We start from the raw sequence: 23,537 nt of genomic DNA, 5'->3' as shown, positions 1-23,537 counted from the left end.
AAAATATTCGGTGGGGATTAGTATAAATCTGTTACAAAATTTAATCATCATTCCACATAACTCAAGGTTAATATAAATCTGTTTTATATATTTTGTTATAAGAAAACACACATATTTTTGTTATGTCATATAAATATACATGTTATATGTTTTGATTAACATTGTATCATCTAATTTTTAATTGAAATAGTGAGTTGTAAATTTAAATGGGTTATTTTACTATTTAAATAATGAATTTAACCATTTAACATCTAATGAGTTATTTAGAATTTCTTTCTTCGGTTTAAATTGATTAATTTCAATTAAATAGATGCAAATGAAGAACCAATTAATAAGAAGATAATTTTTTTAAAAATAAGCAAATTGGGAGGCCGGAAACGAGCCTTAGATATATAGCAAACAATCACTTCATTCAAAGCTCATGGTATATAGCAATCCAATTCTTACAAAAAATACATATACACACTTAATGAAATTAGATATCTCGGGAAAGTGCATTCCAGTGCTGATTAGATAACCTGCATCAAGAAGAAAAATGGTATGTACATATCATCATCTCTTATGTATAATAATTAAAAATATGAAATAATAAAATGATATTAAAATTTTAGTTTTTCTAGAAAATGATTCGAAATTCTTATTTTTTTATATTTTAATTACAATTTTTATGGTAATTAAAGATATATTCATCTATTGTATTATTTTATCAATATAATATTAATCTCTAACTCTATGGGTGAAAAAGAAAAGAAAAAAGAATGTAAAAATTATTATTTTATAGAAATAAATACCTCACGTGATGTTGGCTCCTATTATTTTGGCATCAAAAAATGTCGGATGAAGGGAATGTGGCGCACTTTATAGAATTCCTCTCCTTCTCTTCCATCTATCACTTTAATCCTTTCTTTCAATAACGAAGATATTCCTATTAAATTCAATTTTTGGAGAGTAGTCATGTATCTCAATCCTTCTGGAAGCATCCTTAAACTCTCAACATTGGCCAACGTCAATTCTCGAAGGCATGGCATTGCACCTTCTTCTATTTCCCACTCCTCCAACATAATTAACATAATTAAAAGATAATCAAGTTTAGGAAATCCATTTGTAGAGCACACCATTTTACTCCCAATATATGCTCCCTTCAAAAAGAGAATCCTCAAATGACATAGCTTTTCTAATACCGCCATTGGATCTTGTCTCAGCCCACAGTCAAACAAAGTTAATTTGACAATATTTAATGGAAGAAATTTCAAAACATGACCGTTCGGATGTGGCTCATCTTTTATCGGACCCAGTAATTTCAGTTTGGAGAGGTGATAATATTGAGAAAGGGGTTCTAAGTCTAGGTGTGAGCAATAAAAAAAACACAAGGACACTGACCTAAGGCGTTGCAATTTGGCTAGCAAGATTAGGGTAGGCTTCACATATTCTGCTCTGGTAAATTCTATTCCTAAACTCTGAATATTAGTCCACCTAAGCACCGCATTATTTTCAGCCGCCTTCTCATCCACCACTATGAACTTCAAAGTTTCAATATTTTTTGAAGTGAACCCTTGCCGCCAACGAAATCCATCTACGTGGAATTTCCCAACCGATTTTATTACAATATGCCTTAAACGTTCTAACTTAAACACACCATCTGGAATTACAATGTCATCACAAAACTTGATGTATAAAGTGTACAGATTCTTCAACCTGCCAATAGATCGCGGCAAAATCACTTTGTTATTGTAGTAAAACTTCAAGTATCTCAAATGTTGGAGATTACCAATTTCAGTCGACACATGCCACGGTTGATTGCAGTCGCTCCTTTTTGCAAGAGTCAACACCCTTAAAAATTTGAAGCTTTTGTATTTTGAAATGCACAATTCTACCAATTTCTCAGAATGAGAAAACAACAAAGAGCGTAATTTTGGATGCTTTCCCTTCAAATAAACTTTCGATTCACTAGGATGAGTAGAAATTCTTCGTAGCATAGATTCTGCCAATGTCACTTCAAGTTCATGCAGTGGTTGTTGAATAATTTCCAAGAACTTCTCCTCTCTTGCTTTCTTCATGCAAAAGTCCCTCAAGAGATCATGCACTCGACATGTCTCCACATTTGTTCCTGTATAGTCTCGCGTGCTAACTTGAACCAAGCTCCTATCTATAAGCTCTTCTAGGAATTTTTCGCCTAAATCCTCCATCAAGAATTCTTCGTTTTCCGGAATGAAACCTTCAGCGATCCATAAACGAATGAGTTCTTTTTTCGGTATCTCCCAATCTTCTGGATAATGACTAAGATACAAAAAGCATGGTTTTAAAGGATAAGGCAAGTCATTGTAGCTTGAAACCAAAATTCGGTTCACTGCACCATATTGACGATCTTGGTGTTGGAGCTCATTTAAGTGTCCATGGATGTTTTTATGAACCATCTCCCATTGAGCCACGGACTGTTTTGTTGCCAGCAAGCAACCCAACACAACAATTGCTAAAGGCAAGCCTCCACATTTTTTCACCATGTCTTTTCCAAGCTTCACAAATTCTTCTGAGCAGCATTGAGAACCCATTTTGCTCCGTGGGAATGCTTTCTTACACAAAAGATTCCAACTTTCATCATCCGTAAGAAATGAGAGCTCGATGGGAGTGTTGCAAGAATCGGCTCGTGAAGCCACATTCCTGTTGCGTGTTGTGAACAATATTTTGCTTCCCTTTCTTCCTCGTGGAAAAGCAGGTTTAAGAATATCCCAGTCCTCGCTTCTCCAAATATCATCGAGGACCACCAAATACCGCTTTTCTTTCAAAGCATCAAAAAGCGTTCTCGTTAGCTCAATCTCGTCCATTTTCTCAATTTTCTCTCTATCATTGTTAGAAGGAGAGAGAACTTTCTTCAAGACACTAAGCAAAACCTCTCTCGGCTTACATTGTTGAGAGATAGAAAACCAAGCCAAGAAATCAAAATGGCGTCTCACATCAACATGATTATATACTTTTCTGGCAAGAGTAGTCTTACCGAGGCCCCCCATGCCGACTATGGAAACTACGGCGTGGGGTCTATCTTCTTCAGTCATCAATTTGGTCATGACATCCTTGGTGCTAACCTCCAAGCTAACAACGTCCTCTTCCTCGACATGTGAGTATGCCCTTCTTAACCGTTGCTGCACCTTGAAAATTGAGCTAGAGCCTTCTCCATCACCGGGTATCTCAAAAGCTGGAAGATTCTCGGAAATGTTTTGGAGCTCGGTCTTGATTGCTTTGAGCTGCACCCCGATTTTGTGCAGATGATAAGGTTTGGTGAAAATGGAGGTGAATCTCTTGACAATCCCATGAGAATCTCGTTGATATGCTGCTTTAAGAATAAAAGAGTCGATGACATCTTCAGCATCATAAGCAAGATCTCTGATTTCCGACACCCGATTCTGGAAACGCGCATCTTGTTCAAGATTGCGATCCGCGTCCTTCAAGAAACACTGCATTCGCTTCAGTTCAGCCCTTAGACTCTCAACTTGATCTTTCACATCTTTGAGGAAAACAGCTTCATGGATGAGTAAATCTGAAATTCTTTCAACAGCTAAGGACACAATAGCCTCTTCCATTTCTCCTGCTGGTCCAGAACAGATTCCACAAACTGAACTGCAAGTATTAGTAGAATATTTTATGTATTAGTGGAGAAGTATTTCTCTTTATCAGAAATTTTGAAGAGCTGTTTTTGGGGGTGAGGTTGGTAATTAACTTATTATTATTATTATGGAACGTAACTTTTTTTAAATAAAATAACATATATTATCGATAACCCTTGTTCTAAGTTGGTCAAAGTCCTTCTAACATTGATCTTGCTTCAATTTTAAGCACTTCATATTTTCTTAATGTTATTAACTAACCACATAACTAATTACTATTAGCATCTTTAATGATTCCTTCAATTACAACCGAAATTGCACCATCTGTATTAAGTTTAACTAAATCACTTTCTGAAGCTAATCATTTTGAATCAAAAGCCATAGAATTCGAATGGAACATAGTCATTGAGGGTGACGAATAACTTCTCGTCTAACTAATACATGTATCTACCACATCCTGAACAGAGCTATGACTATCAAAAAGTACAAACATATCCCTATTTTTTATAATAACCAACATATTTTTATTGATTAATAGTAATGTTTATATATAAAATATAGAGTAAATCAAATTTATTTTGCTATCAATAGATGTTGATTTAATAATGAAAAATTCATAACAATTATAAAATAATTTCTTCCAATTAAAAAGCAATTTTTAAAAAGGACTAAAAGAAAACTCGCTTGTTTTTTTTTTTTTATTATCTTTTTAAGAAAGAAAAGGTAAGGTGTACACAAAATTCCAAAAGCACAATAGATTTTCCACATTGAAAACAAAAGCTGCTTTCAATTTCCACATTGGATTCCACACAAAATCGATAAAGTAAAATGGCATGTGAAGAAAAATTATAATCACTCACGTTAGTAGGCCAACCCTCATAACAGTCATTTCTCATAACTGATCTTATAAGAGTGAATTTAGATGAGCGGTGCGTCTATTTGTTATTAGTGTAAAAATAACGGTGGCGATGAGATTAAATACTGTAGCAACATTATAGCGTGACGCACCGTACCACACCTAATCGCCCATCCAAACCCAACTTAAGACAAAAATTATATTATAACTTTTTAATATTAATTGACCAAAATAGTAATTTAGTGACCTTTGGTGTTATTTACTCCAATTATTTATTATTTTTACTGTGTTATTTATTATACAATACTAAATTACTCGTAAATAAATTTCACAATGCGGATATTACACCCTTATTAACATTGAAACCCACATCCCAAATGTTTTTTTGCCCGATTAATAATTTTTTTTATCAAAAATGAAAGGACCACTTAGAAAATATAGTATAAAGGATGTTGAAAGAAAATAAGAGAAAATTGAGTAGTACAATAAACAATAAATAAATTTCTAAGATTTAAATCTAAATCTTTCCTTAAAATCCATCAACTTAAATCGACGAAGAATCAATTAATGTTGAGCTTCTTTGCAGGCTTGCATTTGGAGATGAAAGAAAGCATCCAACCCTACCACCACCAACATGAAATTGGTATATCATCTTTTATCTATACTAATAATAATGATAAAAAAGAATATAAAATAGAAATTATGAAATGATATTGCAAGTTTCGTTTTAGAAAAAACGAAAAAGAAGTAGAGAAGAGTATTATTTTGGAGAAATAAATTTCTAATGCACCTATTTAGATATAAGCAAATTACTGTATTTGGATAGAGGGAATGTGGCCTACTTCATAGAAATCCTCTCCTCTTTCATCTATCACTTTAATTATTTCTTTCAATGACTATTAACATTGACCAATTCCAATCTTTAAAGGCGTGCCATTGCGCCTTCTTCTATTTCGCACTCCTTCAACCCTGGTAGAAATCTAATTTCAGGAGCATCAAGTTGAGGAAACCCATTGGCAAAGCATATAATCTTACTCTCATCATATGTTGAACTCTCTAACTTCCGAATCCTCAAACAATGTAACTTTTCCAACACACCCATTGAATCATGGATCATCATAGAGTCATCTAAAGTTAACTTGACAATACTTGACAGAAGAAATTCCAAAACATGATGGCTCAAAACATGATGGCTCTGATGTGGATCTTCTTTTATATGCCCTATTAACTTCAATTTGGAGAGGTGACGACACTAATAAAGAGGTTCCAAGTCTAGATATGAAGAATGAGTTCACTTGTCATGGTTCATATAGTCAAGCAAACACATGTACGATGACCCAAGGCGATCCAATATGATTAGCAACAGTAAGATAGACTTAATATCTTTTGAACTCTTAAATATTATTCCTAAACATTAAATATGAGTCAACCTAATTGCCTCATTATTTTCAATAAACCTCTTATTTACCATCATGTGCTTCAAAGTTTCAATATTTTTTGAAGAAAAGCTTTGGCACTGTTAGTACAAAACTCCGGTAAGGAAAAGAAAAGAAGAAATAGGACAGGCTCCAAGGCGTGTATCAAGCCACTATCTTTAAGGTTATATTCGCCCCCACTTATCTTCAGTGTGCAAACGAGTTCCAATTCCAATGAAGCCAATGACTATTTGTGTTTTGCACTGACGAGAATAGTCCACTATGCACTGAGTAATGTATAACAAAAACTCAATTTCTACAAAGGATTTCTGCAGCAATACTTTATAGAATAATCTAATAATATTAGAAAATGAAGGAAGAGAAGAAATAAAATTAGAATTTGTTGATATCTTTCCAAATGAAATCCCATTCCTATTTATAGGAATTTTCATGTCTCTTCATAGAGACATCTTTCAATAGGTGTCTTTATGAATAAATAAATAATAATATTTATTTATTTAATTTTGTAACTATTCAAATAATATTTTTTGAATAGCTATAATTCTTTTATAAAATCAATGGTATAACTTTTGACCAATGGCCAAAAGTTTTATCTTTTGATTAATTACACCCATTCATTTATAGTTATTGGAATACTATAAATATTTGAAAATGTTCCAACAATCTCCCCCCATTTTCAAAATATTTAGATTTTGATATTCTTGGAAATCAATTTGCATAAATGAAGGTGTCTTACGATTGAACCTTCACTTAGTGAAAACATGTTAAAGTTAATCGAAATTGCATGGTAGACTAAGCTTTGAACCAACTATTCCATTTGATTAACTGAACACATCTCACACAATGATTTCAACATCAGTCAATGCATAGTATCTAGGGACACTATTATGGCCATGTGTCTATGTCCTCTTTTCATGAGTGCTGTCAGAGCCAAGCCCTTAAGCTCCTAGAAGCGGCCACACTTCTACTCACATAGGTAGATCCCATCAAAAGTGTTCCCATAATTATAACACTCTAACATATTTATGTTATGGGTCCATTAAGAGTATATTACTCATCCTTCCCTTATCATTACGGGTACCTAGCACTTTAATCTTAGGATGAATTTATTTATAGTGCTAACAGTCACATACTAATGATGTACTTTGTCTCATTAAACTTAAGACTTGACGTTATACCAAGCGTTGAGTCGAGTTTCCATCATGGGTGACTCTAATTAATAGGCTTGAGTCCCATCCCTTTTGAGGTCCTTTTTATCGCATCTCTAGCAAGACTTTTGTCAAAGGATCTGCCAAATTTTCACTTGACCTCACATAATTAATAGTGATCACTCCATCAGAGATTAATTGTCGGACATAACTATGTCTTAATCCAATGTGTCTAGACTTTCCATTATATACTTGGCTATATGCCTTTGCTAGAGTAGCCTCACTATCACAACGGATAGAAATAGGTGAAATTGGCTTAGGCCATAAAGGTACATCATAAAGCAAATTTCTTAACCATTCTCGCTTCTTTAGATGCAATGCTAATGCAATAAATTCTGCGCCATGGTGGAATCAGTAATACATGTTTGTTTCTTGGAACCCCAAGAAATGACTCCTCCACCAAGAATAAAGATCCATCCACTAGTAGATGCATGATCTTCCAAACTTGTAATCCAACTAGCATCCGAATACCCTTCTAAAACTGGAGGATATCCATTATAACACAATCCATAGTTAATAGTTTTCTTTAAGTACCTACGTACTTTATTCAAAGCTTGCCAATGCAAACTACTTGGATTACTTGTGTACCTACTCAATTTTCCAACAGCATATGCAATATCTGGTCTTGTACAAGTCATTATATACATAAGACAACCAATTAGACTTGCATATTTCAATTGATCAATTTTCCTACCACCATTAGATACTAATTTTAATTGAGGATCCATGGGTGTAGATGCTGGTATACAGTTGAAAAGATCAAACTTTTTAAGCACATTTTCAATGTAATGTGATTGTGATAAAGCTATAGTGCTTTCATCTCGGGTTATTTTAATCCCAAGAATAACATCTGCTACACCCATATCCTTCATAGCAAAGTTGTTTGACAAGAATTTCTTTGTGTTTTCTATTTGTTCCAAATCCGTGCCAAAAATGAGCATGTCATCTACATATAAGCAAATTATGACACCCTTTCCATTATCAAATTTACTATATATGCACTTATCAGATTCATTTATTTTATAGCCATTAGCTAAAACAACCTTGTCAAACTTTTGGTGCCATTGTTTTGGTGCTTGTTTAAGCCCATATAAAGATTTAACAAGCTTACATACCTTATGCTCTTGTCCTGGAACAACAAATCCTTCCGGTTGCTCCATGTACACTTCCTCTTCCAATTCACCATTTAAAAATGCAGTTTTAACATCCATTTGGTGAACAACCAAATTATATATAGAGGTAAGTGATATTAATAGTCTAATTGTAGCAATTCTTGCTACTGGAGCATAGGTATCAAAGTAATCAATACCTTGTCTTTGTGTAAAACCTTTTGCTACCAACCTTGCTTTTTATCAATGGTTTCATCGACCTTCATTTTCTTTTTGAAGATCCATTTACAACCTATTGGTTTGGAACCTGGTGGAAGATCAACTAAGATCCAAGTTTGATTTCCCATTATTGAATCTATTTCATCATTTATTGTTTCTTTCCAAAAAGCAGAGTCTTGAGATTTCACTGCTTCTTCAAATGTAATAGAATCAGATTCGGTATTATAACAATAAGGTATCTTATTGCATATACTTTCACATTTTCCTTCTATAAGAAACATAATGAAATCTGGTCCAAAATCTTTGACCTTTTTAATCCTCTTACTTCTTCTTAATTCTTGACAAGATTCATCATTATTATCAATTTGTTTCAATGGAATCTCATTCTCATTTGAAGAATGAATCAATTGTTGTGGTTGTAATTGTCTTGATCTAGAATTAAATCTATTTTCATCAAAAATAGCATCTCTTGATTCAATAACCGTATTAATTGAAATTGAATCATTTGGTTCAATTACTATGAACCTATATGCCTTGCTATTATGTGCATAACCTATAAATATGCATTCACTTCCTCTTTCACCTAACTTTTTACGTTTAGGTGTTGGAACTTTTACAATAGCTCTACAACCCCAAACTTTCAAATAATTAAGGTTTGGTTTCCTTTTCTTCCATTGTTCATAGGGGGTTATTTTAGTTTCCTTATTAGGAACTCTATTCAATATATGACAAGCTGTTAGAACAGCTTCTCCCCAAAAACCTTGTCCAAGACCGAATATGATAACATTGAATTTACCATTTCAGTCAAGACTCTATTTTTCTTTCACTACACCATTTTGTTGTGGTGTGTAAGAGGTGAAACTTGATGGACAATTCCAGTGAGTTCAAAATAACTTGGATTATAGTATTCTCCACCTCTATCCGATCTTAAGCACTTGATAAATGATTCACATCAAGTTCAACTTGATTTATAAACTTTAAATTTATCAAGCGCTTCATCTTTTGAATGCAATAAATATACATAACAATATCTAGAACAATCATCAATTAAAGTAATAAAATATTTCTTTCCACCTAATGTAGGAGTATTATGCAAGTCACATAAATCACTATGTATCAAATCAAGCAATTTTGTTTTCCTTTTAACCTTATGGAAATGATTTCTTGTAATTTTAGTCAACATACATGTATTGCATTTTTCAATATTATTATTAAAAGCAGAATTAAATCTAATTTATACATGTCATTCAATTTCCTATAATTCAAATGACCTAATCTATAATGCCACAAACCAAAAGATTCAACCATATAAGCAGAAATAGTATTTTTATTCTTATTAATAATATTGAGTTTGAACATGCTCTCATACATATACCCTTTCCCCACAAAAATACCTCCATTAGACAAAATAAACTTATCTGCCTCAAAAACAAGTTTGAAACCAAACTTATTCAACATACTTCCAGACACTAAATTCTTCCTAACTTCTGGTACATAATATACATCATTTAAGGTTAAAACCTTTCCAGAAGTGAATTGTAGTTCAACAGACCCTTTGCCTTTAATTGCTGCGATGGAAGAATTTCCCATGTACAAGACATTGTCATTTTCACATTGTGTGAACTTTGTGAACATGTTTTTGTCTTTGCACACATGTTTGGTTGCTCCGGTATCAATCCACCATGTATTATCATCTTGTGCCATATTAATTTCAGATATCATTGCAACGAACTTTTCGTTATTATCAGCCTTAGAAGATGATTTCTTCTTTAAAAATCGACATTCATTCTTGAAATGTCCTGGCTTTCGACAATGATAGCATGAGCCCTTTTGTTTCTTTTTAAACTTAGGTGCTCTATCAGTCTGATTGAACTTTCTCTTGAATGGTTTAGTAGTCTGTACTTCCTCCGTAACATGTACTTTGGCATTTTTAGAATTTAAGTTCTGATCTTGTTTTCGATACTCTTCTTCAATACGAAGATGATTTGCCAAAGCCTCAAGAGATATTTCCTCTTTCTTATGTTTTAGACTTCTTTTAAAGTCTTTCCAAGATGGAGGAAGTTTGACTATTATGGAGGATACCACAATCATTTCATCCATTTTCATATCATATCGCTTAAATTGATTCAGCATCTTTTCAATATCACGAAATTGTTCCATAACAGAACGACCATCAACCATTTGATAATTATTGAAATGACTGACAAGAAATTTCTTACTTGTAACATCTTCGGTCATGTATCTTGTCTCCAATTTGTCCCATAATTCTTTAGCGGTGACCTTGTTTTGGTAGGTGTCGAACAAACCATCAGATAAACCATTCAATATGTGGCCCATGCACATGTAATTAGCATTGTCCCATTTTTGTCTTTCTCGGGTTGCAGCAACAGATTCGTTTTCATTCTTTTCAGGTCTTGGAGTATTCAAAACATAAGCAATCTTCAAAATTGATAACAAAAAGTGCATCTTTTTCTGCCATCGTCGAAAATTGCCACCATCAAAACGATCAAGTTTAACAAAGTTGGAAGCCAACTCCCTTAGTGTTCCACTTTCATGTGTTGTGGTAGTCATCATGAATTATAACCTTAAAATTGTTAGTACAAAACTCCGGTAAGGAAAATCTCGAACACACGATCGGAACTTGAAAAGAAAAGAAGAAATAGGATGTCTCCAAGGCGTGTATCAAGCCACTATCTTTAAGGTTATATTCGCCCCACTTATCTTCGCAGCAAACGAGTTCCAAGCAAATTAACCTCGAGGATACAATGAAGCCAATGACTATTTGCGCTTTTGCATCGATTTGAGAATAGTCCACTATGCACCGAGTAATGTATAACAAAACTCAATTTCTACAAAGGATTTCTGCAGAATACTTTATAGAATAATCTAATAATATTAGAAAATGAAGGAAGAGAAGAAATAAAATTAGAATTTGTTGATATCTTTCCAAATGAAATCCCATTCCTATTTATAGGAATTTTCATGTCTCTTCATAGAGACATCTTTCAATAGGTGTCTTTATGAATAAATAAATAATAATATTTATTCATTTAATTTTGTAACTATTCAAATAATATTTTTTTGAATAGCTATAATTCTTTTTATAAAATCAAATGGTATAACTTTTGACCAATGGCCAAAAGTTTTATCTTTTGATTAATTACACCCATTCATTTATAGTTATTGGGATACTATAAATATTTGAAAATGTTCCAACAGGCACAGGAGAAAACAACTTTTTTAACAAGGGTATGTATACCATTTCATCACAAATTGCCTTAAACATTCCAACTTGAACACTACATTTGGAATTACAGAGTCATAATGGCATTAGAGGTATAAAGTGTGTAAATTCTTCAGCTAATTTCCAATAGCCCATGGCAAGAGTATTTTGAGTTTGCATCTTAAGCTCAAATGATGGAGATTACCAATTTCACTTGACACATGCCACTCCTCAACATTCCTCGTCAGTTTCAAGAATAGAAAAACTAACGTTTGATGGAAATTCTTGTAGAAAAAAGAAATCGTTTTATTCGGTTTTTATATATATATATATAAGATGGACTTTTGCGCTTAAATAAATAACTGAACTCATAAATAAAGGCTTTTTTTTATATAAAAATAACTCAAAAATTTTGATTATTTATGAAAATAATCCATTTTTTATTAAACATGTAAATGATCTAAAACCTACAGTAAAAGATGGTGGAGTCAAGGAGTTTGACGTCACCAACATACCACGTCAGCAATCGGGATAAAAATTTATTTTTTAGTAGAATCATGTAAAATGACGTTACCTGTATAAATATTAAGAAAATATCGCTATTTTTGAAAAATTGAGAGAACTTAAAAAAAATTTTTTTTTTCTGGTGAAACTAAATAATTTGACGCTACCAATGTCTAAAACTACCTGCGTCATCCATTTTTAAAATGTCGTTATTTTATGTCATTTGTGTATTTAATAAAAATAAATAATCAAATTTTTTGAATTATTTTTATAAAAAAGCCTTAATAGATAATTCATCAATCAAACTATTCAATCAAACAAGACAGGTTTTAGCCCTACTCGGAAAAGCCACAGTCCACTCCCGTAGAGCAGCCATAACATATTTAATTATTCAAAAGCCGTGTGCCGTTCAACTAAAATAAAACTCCAAATCTAGAAGCTATTTTTTTAAAATAAAAACAAAATTGCTTTTAGAAAAAGCTTTAAGCGCCAACAGATTTTCCACACATTGGGAATAAAAGTTGTTTGCAATTCATAATTGATAGGATAAGACCAAAAGAAAAAATTATAATAATTTGGATAAATTATACTCAACTTCACTAAACTATTAATAAATTTATATTTTAATTATTTAACTTTAAAAAATTAAAAGATAGTTATTAAAATATTCAATAATTTTCATTTAAGTCATTAAACTATTAAAATTTTTGTTTAAGTCATTGAACTATTAAGTTTTTTTTAAAAAAATAGTTTGACTAGCTAGGTTCAAGCGACAATTCGATGAACAATACAATAGATCAATACTCATCAACGAGTAAAAGAATATATTTTAGACTAAGTCAATTTGATGGTCGGTATCGAAGAACTATTTAGATTTTAGTTCGTAGATACGTGATATTTAAAGTTATTTTATTAAAAAAACCCTAAATTGTAGAAGAGTAAGGGGAAAGAGTTTATTATTGGTGCAGGCGATGTGAACAATAAATGCCATATACTTGTAATGCTCAATTTTAGCCCGGGCTCACAAAAAATAATAAACCCAAAATAATAAAATAAAGTCTAAGTCTAGTATAAAATTATATCATTTGGCCCGATCGGAATGACCCAGTACTTGAAAAGGTTGAAGGTCCATCTACAAGCTTATGGAAACATAATCTTCAAGGATATGCAATCTTAGATATGATATATGTAATCTTGAATATGATATGCAATCTTAGAAAATATGATTTTGTAATCTTAGAGATTTAATTTGTAGATACCCTTTAATCTTAATCGTTGATGTAATTGATCTGTACCGTTGGATTTGGGGAGGCTCAGCTATAAATAGAGGCATCTCCCTTTATTGTAGAAGGAGGAGAAAAATCAATAAAAAAATGGAGAACGATTGGCAGTTTTTTAAAGGTGGCTTACTGTTTTTTTTCGATTATTTTTTACTTATTTACGATTTTAAAAAAGGGAGAAGGTGATACCACTACGAATTTTATTTATTTATTTATTTAGTCCTAATAAAGTGACGCGTTTCAAAGGATGGATATATTTTCCCATTCGAGCCCTATAAGTCATTCGCGCCTTTTAATTGGGCCCTTCATTTTTTTTTCCTTTAATTCTGTTTGGAGTTCAATTTAAATCCTTATTAATTCAATGTGCTTGATTTCTTACTCCACTATTTTTAAAAAAATATATATATTTAATTTTGAATCTAATACTATTTTAATGATTAAGCTTAGTATTTTCTATTTTATTTTACGTTTTATATGTATTATGGCTATAAGTTTATTGAATTATATGTATATATATTACCCTTTTTAAAAATTATAATGTATCATTATTTTGAAATTCAATATATATTGCTATTATTTGATTTATCACACTTTTTATATTTTAGGTAAATTCAACATGATTTGTATATATTCTTTGATATTCCTATTTTGTAATATATTTTGAAATTCACTTTACATGTTTATATGTCTTAAAGATTTATATGAAAATATTTTTATACAATACTATTTTATATATACATATATAATTTGTAATAACTTATTTTTATTCTATATATTATTGATTTCATATTATTTTAGCTATTACCTTTAAATTCTCTCTTAAATAGGTTTATGTATTTTCTTTCGAATTCATTTGTTATTTATCATTCATTAGTGTATGTTTTATTTACGAATTATCGCTCCCTGTTGTATATTATCATTTATTGCATTCTATTCGCTTAAAAGGCTATGTTCGATATCATTCAAGCATCAAAATCATTTTATTCAAAAGTTTTCAAAATAAAGGCAATACTCGTATTTAGAATCTTCGAAAAGATTGAGCCCTAACGCATTGGGTTCCAATTTTCTTCGTTGAATTTAATTATCGAGAATGTTTTTTAATCAAACAAAAAAACTTGTTGTCGGGAATTTAATATGTTGTGTCCTAATGCATTGGATGTGACGTGTAGATTTCTCGAAATAAAGATTTTTTTTTCTAAAAATTAGTAAAGGAAATATTCAATATTTGGGATTTTGAGAAATTGTGCCCTAACGTATTGGACCGCGATTTCTTTATAAATCTTAAACAAATGAATATTCTTTTAAATTTTATTATACGAGTATTTTGGACTAATTCATTTTTGAGGAATTAGAATGTCGTGCCCTAACGCATTGGGTGTGACATTTTTTTCTCCGAAATGATAAGAGTCTTAATAAGTAACTTTTTTAAGTTTTTATTAAGGATCATATTTTTAAATTTTCGACATTAAGACACTAATTAATTAACTAGGTATCAATTTTGGACGTTACGAGGGTGCTAATCCTTCCTCGTACGTAACCAACTCCCGGATCCATTTTTCTAAAACTCGTAGACCAAAGTTATTTTTTAGGTGATCCAATCACACCTCAATAAAAGATTGGTAGCGATTCCCAATTTTTAATTTTTGTTTTTTAAAAAAAAATTAAAAAAATGGTTTCGACAATAATAAAGATTTCAATAGTCCAATAACTTAAATAAAAACTTTCGAATAATTTAGTGACCATATTGTAACTTTTTAAAATTAATTGACCAAAATAGTAATTTAGTGACCTTTGGTGTTATTTACTCCAATTATTTATTATTTTACTGTGTTAGTCTTTATACAATACTTAAATTACTCGTAAATAAATTTCACAATGCGGATATTACACCCTTATTAACGTTGAAACCCACATCCCAAATTTTTTGCCCGATTAATAAATTTTTTATCAAAATGAAAGGACCACTTAGAAAATATAGTATAAAGGATGTTGAAAGAAAATAAGAGAAAATTGAGTAGTACAATAAACAATAAATAAATTTCTAAGCTTTAAATATAAATCTTTCCTTAAAATCCATCAACTTAATAAATCGACGAAGAATCAATTAATGTTGAGCTTCTTTGCAGGCTTGCATTTGGAGATGAAAGAAAGCATCCAACCCTACCAGCAACAACATGAAATTGGTATATCATCTTTTATCTATACTAATAATAATGATAAAAAAGAATATAAAATAGAAATTATGAAATGATATTGCAAGTTTCGTTTTAGAAAAAAAACGAAAAAGAAGTAGAGAAGAGACTATTATTTTGGAGAAATAAATTTCTAATGCACCTATTTAGATATAAGCAAATTACTGTATTTGGATAGAGGGAATGTGGCCTACTTCATAGAAATCCTCTCCTCTTTGAAGACCCAACGGTCATTGCTCGTAATTGATTGGATAAGTCCAAAAGAAAAAATGATAATTACGTGGCTAACTTATACTCAAAGCCATTAAACTATTACTAAATTTATGTTTTGATTATTTAATTAACTCCAAAAAATTACAAAATGATTATTAAATTATTTGAGGATTTTCATTTAAGTCACTAATTTATCCAACAACTTTTATTTAAGTTATTGGACTATTAGTTTTTTCTTTAAAAAAGTCCGACTAGCGAGGTTAAAGCGACAATTTGATGAATGGTACGATGGATAAATACTCATCGACGAGTAGAAGAACATATATCAGATCAAGTCAATCTGATGGTTGGTGTCGAAGAACGGAGAAAAAAAGCTATTTAGATTTTAATTCGTAGATACGTGACATTTAAAATTATTTCATGAAAAAAAACCTAAACTATAGAAAAGCAGGGGTAGAAGAGTTAGCGGGCAAACAATGAATGCCATATAACTGTGATTTTAACAACCTGATGACTTAAAAGAAGACTTTCAAATAATTTAGTAACTGTTTTGTAACTTTTAAATGTTAATTAACCAAAACGTAAACTTACTAGTAGTTTAGTGACCTTAAGTGTACTTTACTCCAATTATTTGTTATTTTTATTATATTAATTTTTTTATACTATACCTAAATTACCCATCAATAAACTTCACAATTTTAGTACTTGTTTATTAACGTTCAAACCCACGTCCTCCAAATCTTTTTTGCCGGCCAGTAAAAAATCTTATCAAGAATAAAAGGACCACGTGGAAAACAACAGTACAAAGAATGTTGAAAGAAAATAAAAAAAAAATTGAGAAAATAAAACAATCACGATTTTTGTTTAATTTTAATGGTGAAAAAAAGGTTTTAAAAGAGAATTTATTTATTTGAGGGGTTTCATATATAATTTATACAAAATAAAATTTAGAATTTAGAATTTCAAAATTCCTAACAACTCAATCTTATCAGTGAGTTGGCGAGCTTCATCTATTTTAAAAAATTCTATTAAATCGATGAAATAAAAAGCTAACCATTTTACTTTTATTTTAAAAAATTCGATTAAATCGATTAAATAGAGCTTCATCTGTGCAACACTAACCATTTTGAAAGTGACTACTGTAGATTTTCGTAACTCAAAGCTAGTACAATAAATAATAAATAAATTTCTAAAGTTCAAATTTAAATGGGTTGTTTTACTATTAGAAGCCAATTAGAAGCCATCTATGGCCAGGTGAAACACTAACGAGATTACATGCTCCTCGTTCTACATTCAATTTTAAGGATGATATGGAGGTATTTTCCCCTCTTGTGGATGTTCATCCTATTACACCCTCGCTGGATAAGCTGTGGGATGGTCATGATGGTGCAAAAAAAGAGCACCTACCCAATATAAGAAGCCATCCTCCCTACTGTTTCCTTCTAGCAGGAGGTTTGCTTTTGCTGATGATGGAGCCAGTGATCACCATTACTTGATTGAAAGTCCAGTTCAATGTCTCAACAGATTTTTTGCTTTTTGCTTGTTTATTATTGATGACAGTAATGCATAACATATTTATTTTGATTTTTTTTGTACAAGATATTACTTTAAATCTCCATGGTAATGTTCTGCTAGTTTCATGCAAGTATATGAGTTGATCCTAAGTTGTCATTTTTGCATAGGATGGGAATTTGCTTTTTTTGTGCATTATGTTGTATGTTTGGAGCATTATGCATGCTTGTATTAACAAGTCCAATAGATCAACAGTGTTTTAGTATGGCTTTGCATGTTTTGAGGATTTCTCTGATTTACAATATAATTGCAGACAACTTTTTATCATCTGCAGTGGGATGTCATTTCCAACAACTTTCATTTCTCTTAATAAATGAATTAGCTGAGCTTGATTCACAGGCTGTTATATCCTATGTTCTTTAGTCATAGAACTGTTTCTGATACTTAATTTGGTTTTTTGAGAGCAATTGATATGGCCTTTCAGTCTTTTTTCCCCATAATGAAGTTTGTACACCACTTATCTTCACAGGATGTGACGAAGTCTTTTACAGCGTTGGAATCTACCCCTACACCATCTCCCAAGAGTGAAGAGACCTCCATCACTCCTCCAGAAGCTTGGGATGGTTAGAAGATATCAGACAAATTTGCTCACCTTCGCCAGCTGCCATCTCGTTTTGGGATGCAAGCTTCTGGTGGTCTGACAACGAGCTCTATTTATGCTGGACAAGATCAGTCTTCAATGCTCAGTCAGACCAGTTCTAACCTAGCTATGAAAATTTGCACACGAAAGATGTCTCTTCAAATCAGGAGACTTCTTCATTGGGATTTCCTGAACATTTCTCCTCGAGCTCCATGTCTGCTTTATCTTTTGGTTCAAAAGGCATTACTAGAGCTGGCAGCCTTGACTCACCAAAACTAGCTTCTTTAGCACCGCCTCGAAGGTTTTTGACATATGCCGAGAGAATTAGTACTACATCTGCATTTAGTGATGGAACATCCCATTTGGTGGCTTCTCCAAAAACAAAAGGAAACAGGAGCTGAAACCAGAGAAAAGCGGTTTAATAGCCTGTTATTGAGGTCTGATTCTTTGACTGCAGCGGCCTCAGGAGTTCTTCCAGCAATGAATGTATGATATCTGGTTTGGTTAAATAATTATTCACTACATTAATTTCTCTAATCACTTTGGTCTTTTTATGCATTTCAGTAGTGAAGTCATCCTGGATGAAGGAGTTTTACGAATTTCTATATATTTCATAGTTTGTTTTTCCCGGGCATGACACTGCATTGATTGTGTCCATAATAGGGAGGAACATTACAACCCCCCAAAGCATCTCAACAAGATCCCCAACAAGGAAGCAACTTTACTCTTCAGCTATTTCAACGAATTCTAGAAGAAACCCTCGATTCATTTCAGAAATCCCTTCATGGAGATATGAGAAACTTGCATATTGAAATTTTAAGACAATTCCACATGCAGGAGGTATTTTCCTATAGTCCTTTCCTTTATGTTGCTTTGGCTTTCATGTAAATATTCTCAGCTCTAATTTGCGGAAATTATTGGAACAGATGGAGATGTCTCGTGTGATGAGCTCCATATTACAGAACCAAGCTGAACTGATGGAAGAGGTTAAGTCTCTCCGGAAAGAAAATCAGCAGCTTCGTCAATTGCTTTGAGCGCTGATTAAACAACATTATCGTGTGAGGTTAGTGAATGCCTCTTCTGATCACATTGCCGTAACTTCTGTTTCATCAGTAGGCTTGTCTCATATCAGAGTAAAACTGCTTACAAATGTGAGGCTAAGATTTTTACTTTTCAGAAACATGTATATAAATGCTTCTCGGTTGATTGAAAATGAAGCATTTAACACGATTATCTTAGTACATAGAGTTCCCTGAATTTAATGCATTTTGATTTGTGTAACCTTATTAAAACAAGTCTTCAATAGAAAGTTGAGTAGCTACTCTGTTATTGTTTATAGGTAGAATAAATTATGAGAAACTCAACTTTCTTAAGCACACAAACTTTTTTGAATTTAGATTAAAAGGGAGTTTAGTTCACAAAATGTTTGATTAACCCGATGATTAGCGCATTACTAGGTATGTTTCAGTACCGTGTTTGGTTCAAGGTAAAAGTTGAAATAATTCTAGACTCAAAGATATTTAATTATCGGTTTATTCTTAGTAAATAGTAAATGAGTAAAAGTATTTAATACTTTATGATGATTTTGATTAAAAAAACTTTATGGAATGATTAATATCATTGATTAAACGGTTAAAAGTTTTAAAATGATTAATGTTGACTCTTTTATATAATATTCGGTGGGGATGGAGTCATATAGTTTGAACTTGTTTTAAACGGGTACTTGATAAAAAGTTTAATCATCATTCCACATAAGTCAAGATTAGTATAAATTTGTTTTATACATTTGGTTATAAGAAATCGTACATAATTTTGTTATGTCATATAAAAGTATACATATTATATGTTTTGATTGACATTGTATCATCTAATTTTAATAGAAATAGTGAGTTGTAAATTTAAAGAGGTTGTTTTACTATTTAAATAATGAATTTAACCATTTAACATCTAATGAGTTACTTAGAATTTCTTTCTTTGGTTTAAATTGATTAATTTCAATGAAATAGATGCAAATGACCAATTAATAAGAAGATAAATTAAAAAAAAAAAAAGCAAATTGGGAGGCCGGAAGCGAGCATTAGATATATAGCAAACACACAATGACATTAGATCTCGGCAAAGTGCATTCCAGTGCTGATTAGGAAAACCTACATCAAGAAAAAAATGGTATGTATATATCATCATCTCTTATGTATAATAATTAAAAATACGAAATAATAAAATGATGTTAAAAATTTAGTTTTTCTAGAAAAATATTCAAAATTCTTATTTTTTTATATTTTAATTATAATTTTTATGGTAATTGAAGATATATTCTTCTATTATGTTATTTTATCAATATTATATCAATCTCTAACTCTATGGGTTAAAAAGAAAAGAAAAAAGAATGTAAAAATTATTATTTTATAGATATAAATACCTCACGTGATGTTGGCTCCTATTATTTTGGGATCAATATTTAATGTGGATGGAGGGAATGTGGCGCACTTTATAGAAATCCTCTCCTTCTTTTCCATCTATCACTTCAATCCTTTCTTTCAATGACGAAGATATCCCTAACATTAAATTCAATTCTTGGAGAGTAGTAATGTACCTCAATCCTTCTGGAAGCATCCTTAAACTCTTAACATGGATCAACTCCAATTCTCGAAGGCATGGCATTGCACCTATTTCCCAATCCTCCAGCTTTCTTAAAATCATTCCAAGAAAATCAAGTTTAGGAAATCCATTTGCAGAGCACACCATTTTACTCCCAATATATGCTCCCTCCAAATAGAGAATCCTCAAATGACATAGCTTTTCTAATACCGCCATTGGATCTTGTCTCAGCTCACAGTTTATCAAAGTTAATTTGACAATATTTGATGGAAGAAATTTCAAAACATGACCGTTCGGATGTGTCTCATCTTCTATCCGACCCAGTAATTTCAGTTTGGAGAGGTGATAATATTGAGAAAGGGGTTCTAAGTCTAGGTGTGAGCCTGAGCCATAAAAAAAACGTAAGGACACTGACCTAAGGCGTTGCAATTTGGCTAGCAAGATTAGGGTAGGCTTCACATATTTTGCTCTGGTAAATGCTATTCCTAAACTCTGAATATTAGTCCACCTATGCACCGCATTATTTTCAACCGCCTTCTCATCCACCACTATGACCTTCAAAGTTTCAATATTTTTTGAAGTGAACCCTTGCCGCCAACGAAATCCATAGACATACGATTTTATTACAATATGCCTTAAACGTTCTAACTTAAACACACCATCTGGAATTACAATGTCATCACAAAACTTGATGTATAAAGTGTATAGATTCTTCAACCTGCCAAAAGATCGCGGCAAAATCATTTTGTTATTGTAGTATAACTTCAAGTATCTCAAATGTTGGAGATTACCAATTTCAGTCGACACATGCCACCACTTATCGTAGTTGCCCCTTTTTGCAAGAGTCAACACCCTTAAAATTTTGAAGCTTTTGTATTTTGAAATGCATAATTCTACCAATTCCTCATTCTGAGAAAACAACAAAGAGCGTAATTTTGGATGCTCTCCCTTCACATAAACTTTCGATTTACTAGGATGAATAGAAATTCTTCGTAGCATAGATTCTGCCAATGTCACTTCAAGTTCATGCTGTGGTTGTTGAATAATTTCCAAGAACTTCTCATCTCTTGCTTTCTTCGTGCACAACTCCCTCAAGAGATCATGCACTCGACATGTCTCCACATTTGTTCCTGTATAGTCTCGCCTGCTAACTTGAACCAAGCTCCTATCTATAAGCTCTTCTAGGAATTTTTCGCCTAAATCCTCCATCAAGAATTCTTTGTTTTCCGGAATGAAACCTTCAGCGATCCATAAACGAATGTGTTCTTTTTTCGGTATCTCCCAATCTTCTGGGTAATGACTAAGATACAAAAAGCATGGTTTTAAAGGATAAGGCAAGTCATTGTAGCTTAAAACCAAAATTCTGTTCACTGCCCCATATTGACGATCTTGATGTGGGAGCTCATTTAAGTGTCCATGGATGTTTTTATGAACCATCTCCCATTGAGCCACTGACTGTTTTGTTGCCAGCAAGCAACCCAACACAACAATTGCTAAAGGCAAGCCTCCACATTTTTTCACCATCTCTTTTCCAAGCTTCACAAATTCTTCTGAGCAGCATTGAGAACCCATTTTGCTCCGTGGGAATGCTTTCCTACACAAAAGATTCCAACTTTCATCATCTGTAAGAAGTGAGAGCTCCACGGGAGTGCTCCATGGATCGGCACGTGAAGCCACATTTTTTATTCGTGTTGTGAACAATATTTTGCTTCCCTTTCTTCCTGGTGGAAAAGCAGGTTTAAGAATATCCCAGTCCTCGCTTCTCCAAATATCATCGAGGACCACCAAATACCGCTTTTCTTTCAAAGCATCAAAAAGCGTTCTCCTCAGCTCAATCTCGTCCATTTTCTCAATTTTCTCTCTTTCATCGTTAGAAGGAGAGAGAACTTTCTTCAAGACACCAAGCAAAACCTCTCTCGGCTTACATTGTTGAGAGATAGAAAACCAAGCCAAGAAATCAAAATGGCGTCTCACATCAACATGATTATATACTTTTCTGGCAAGAGTAGTCTTACCGAGGCCTCCCATGCCGACTATGGAAACCACGGCGTGGGGTCTATCTTCTTCAAACAGCAACATGGTCATGGCATCCTTCGTGCTAACTTCCAAGCTAACAACGTCCTCTTCCTCGACATGTGAGTATGTCCTTCTAAACTGTTGCTGCACCTTGAAAATTGAGCTAGAGCCTTCTCCATCATCGGGTATTTCAAAAGCTGGAAGATTCTCGGAAATGTTTTGGAGCTTGGTCTTGATTGCTTTGACCTGCAACCCGATTTTGTGCAGATGATAAGGTTTGGTGAAAATGGAGGTGAATCTCTTGACAATCCCAAGAAAACCTCGTTGATATGCTGCTTTAAGAATAAAAGAGTCGATGACATCTTCAGCATCATAAGCAAGATTTCTGATTTCCGACACCCGATTCTGGAAACGCGCATCTTGTTCAAGATTGCGAGCCGCGTCCTTCAAGAAACACTGCATTCGCTTCAGTTCAGCCATTAGGCTCTCAACTTGATCTTTCACATCTCTGAGGAAAACAGCTTCATGGATGAGTAAATCAGAAATTCTTTCAACAGCTAAGGACACAATAGCCTGTTCCATTTCTCCTGCTGGTCCAGAACAGATTCCACAAACTGATCTGCAAGTATTAGTAGAATATTTTATGTATTAGTGGATAAGTATCTCTCTTTATCAGAAGTTCTGAAGAGCTGTTTTTGGGTGTGAGGTTGGTAATTACTGTTCTTTGGACAGCAAATAGCTGAACTTATTATTATTATTATTATGGAACGTAACTTTTTTTAAATAAAATAACATATATTCAAACTTAACATGTGGATAACCCTTGTCCTAAGTTAGTTGTAGCACTTCTAACATCGATCTTGCTTTAATTTTATACACTTCATATTTCCTTATAATGTCATCGACTAACCACATAACTAATTACTATTAAC

The 23,537-nt window shown here is 32.5% G+C and overlaps 2 protein-coding genes across 3 annotated transcripts; one reads left to right on the top strand and one right to left on the bottom strand.

Annotated features, from left to right (window-relative positions):
- Positions 1 to 391: 391 nt before the first annotated feature.
- LOC105776138 (disease resistance protein RPP8-like) lies at positions 392 to 23,267 on the bottom strand. Of its 2 annotated transcripts, XM_052622946.1 has the most exons (3): positions 21,308 to 23,267; positions 792 to 1,695; positions 392 to 518 (listed from the first exon to the last, which is right to left on the bottom strand). In XM_052622946.1, the coding sequence occupies exons 1-2, from the start codon at positions 23,185 to 23,187 to the stop codon at positions 813 to 815; spliced, it is 2,763 nt and encodes a 920-aa protein (XP_052478906.1). In that variant the 5' UTR covers positions 23,188 to 23,267; the 3' UTR covers positions 392 to 518; positions 792 to 812. The 2 variants fall into 2 exon arrangements, with proteins under 2 accessions (XP_052478906.1, XP_012454091.2); XM_012598637.2 differs by lacking the exon at positions 21,308 to 23,267 and having other exon boundaries at positions 792 to 3,749.
- Positions 17,043 to 19,327, top strand: LOC105776139 (protein NEDD1-like). Its single transcript, XM_052622949.1, has 3 exons — positions 17,043 to 18,477; positions 18,655 to 18,831; positions 18,918 to 19,327. The coding sequence occupies exons 1-3, from the start codon at positions 18,304 to 18,306 to the stop codon at positions 19,023 to 19,025; spliced, it is 459 nt and encodes a 152-aa protein (XP_052478909.1). The 5' UTR covers positions 17,043 to 18,303; the 3' UTR covers positions 19,026 to 19,327.
- Positions 23,268 to 23,537: the final 270 nt, after the last annotated feature.

This window comes from Gossypium raimondii, chromosome 10 (assembly GCF_025698545.1).
Source record: "Gossypium raimondii isolate GPD5lz chromosome 10, ASM2569854v1, whole genome shotgun sequence".
Taxonomy (NCBI): Eukaryota; Viridiplantae; Streptophyta; class Magnoliopsida; order Malvales; family Malvaceae; genus Gossypium; species Gossypium raimondii.
Note: the sequence above shows the minus strand (reverse complement) of the source record. Positions and strands in the feature narration are given on the sequence as shown.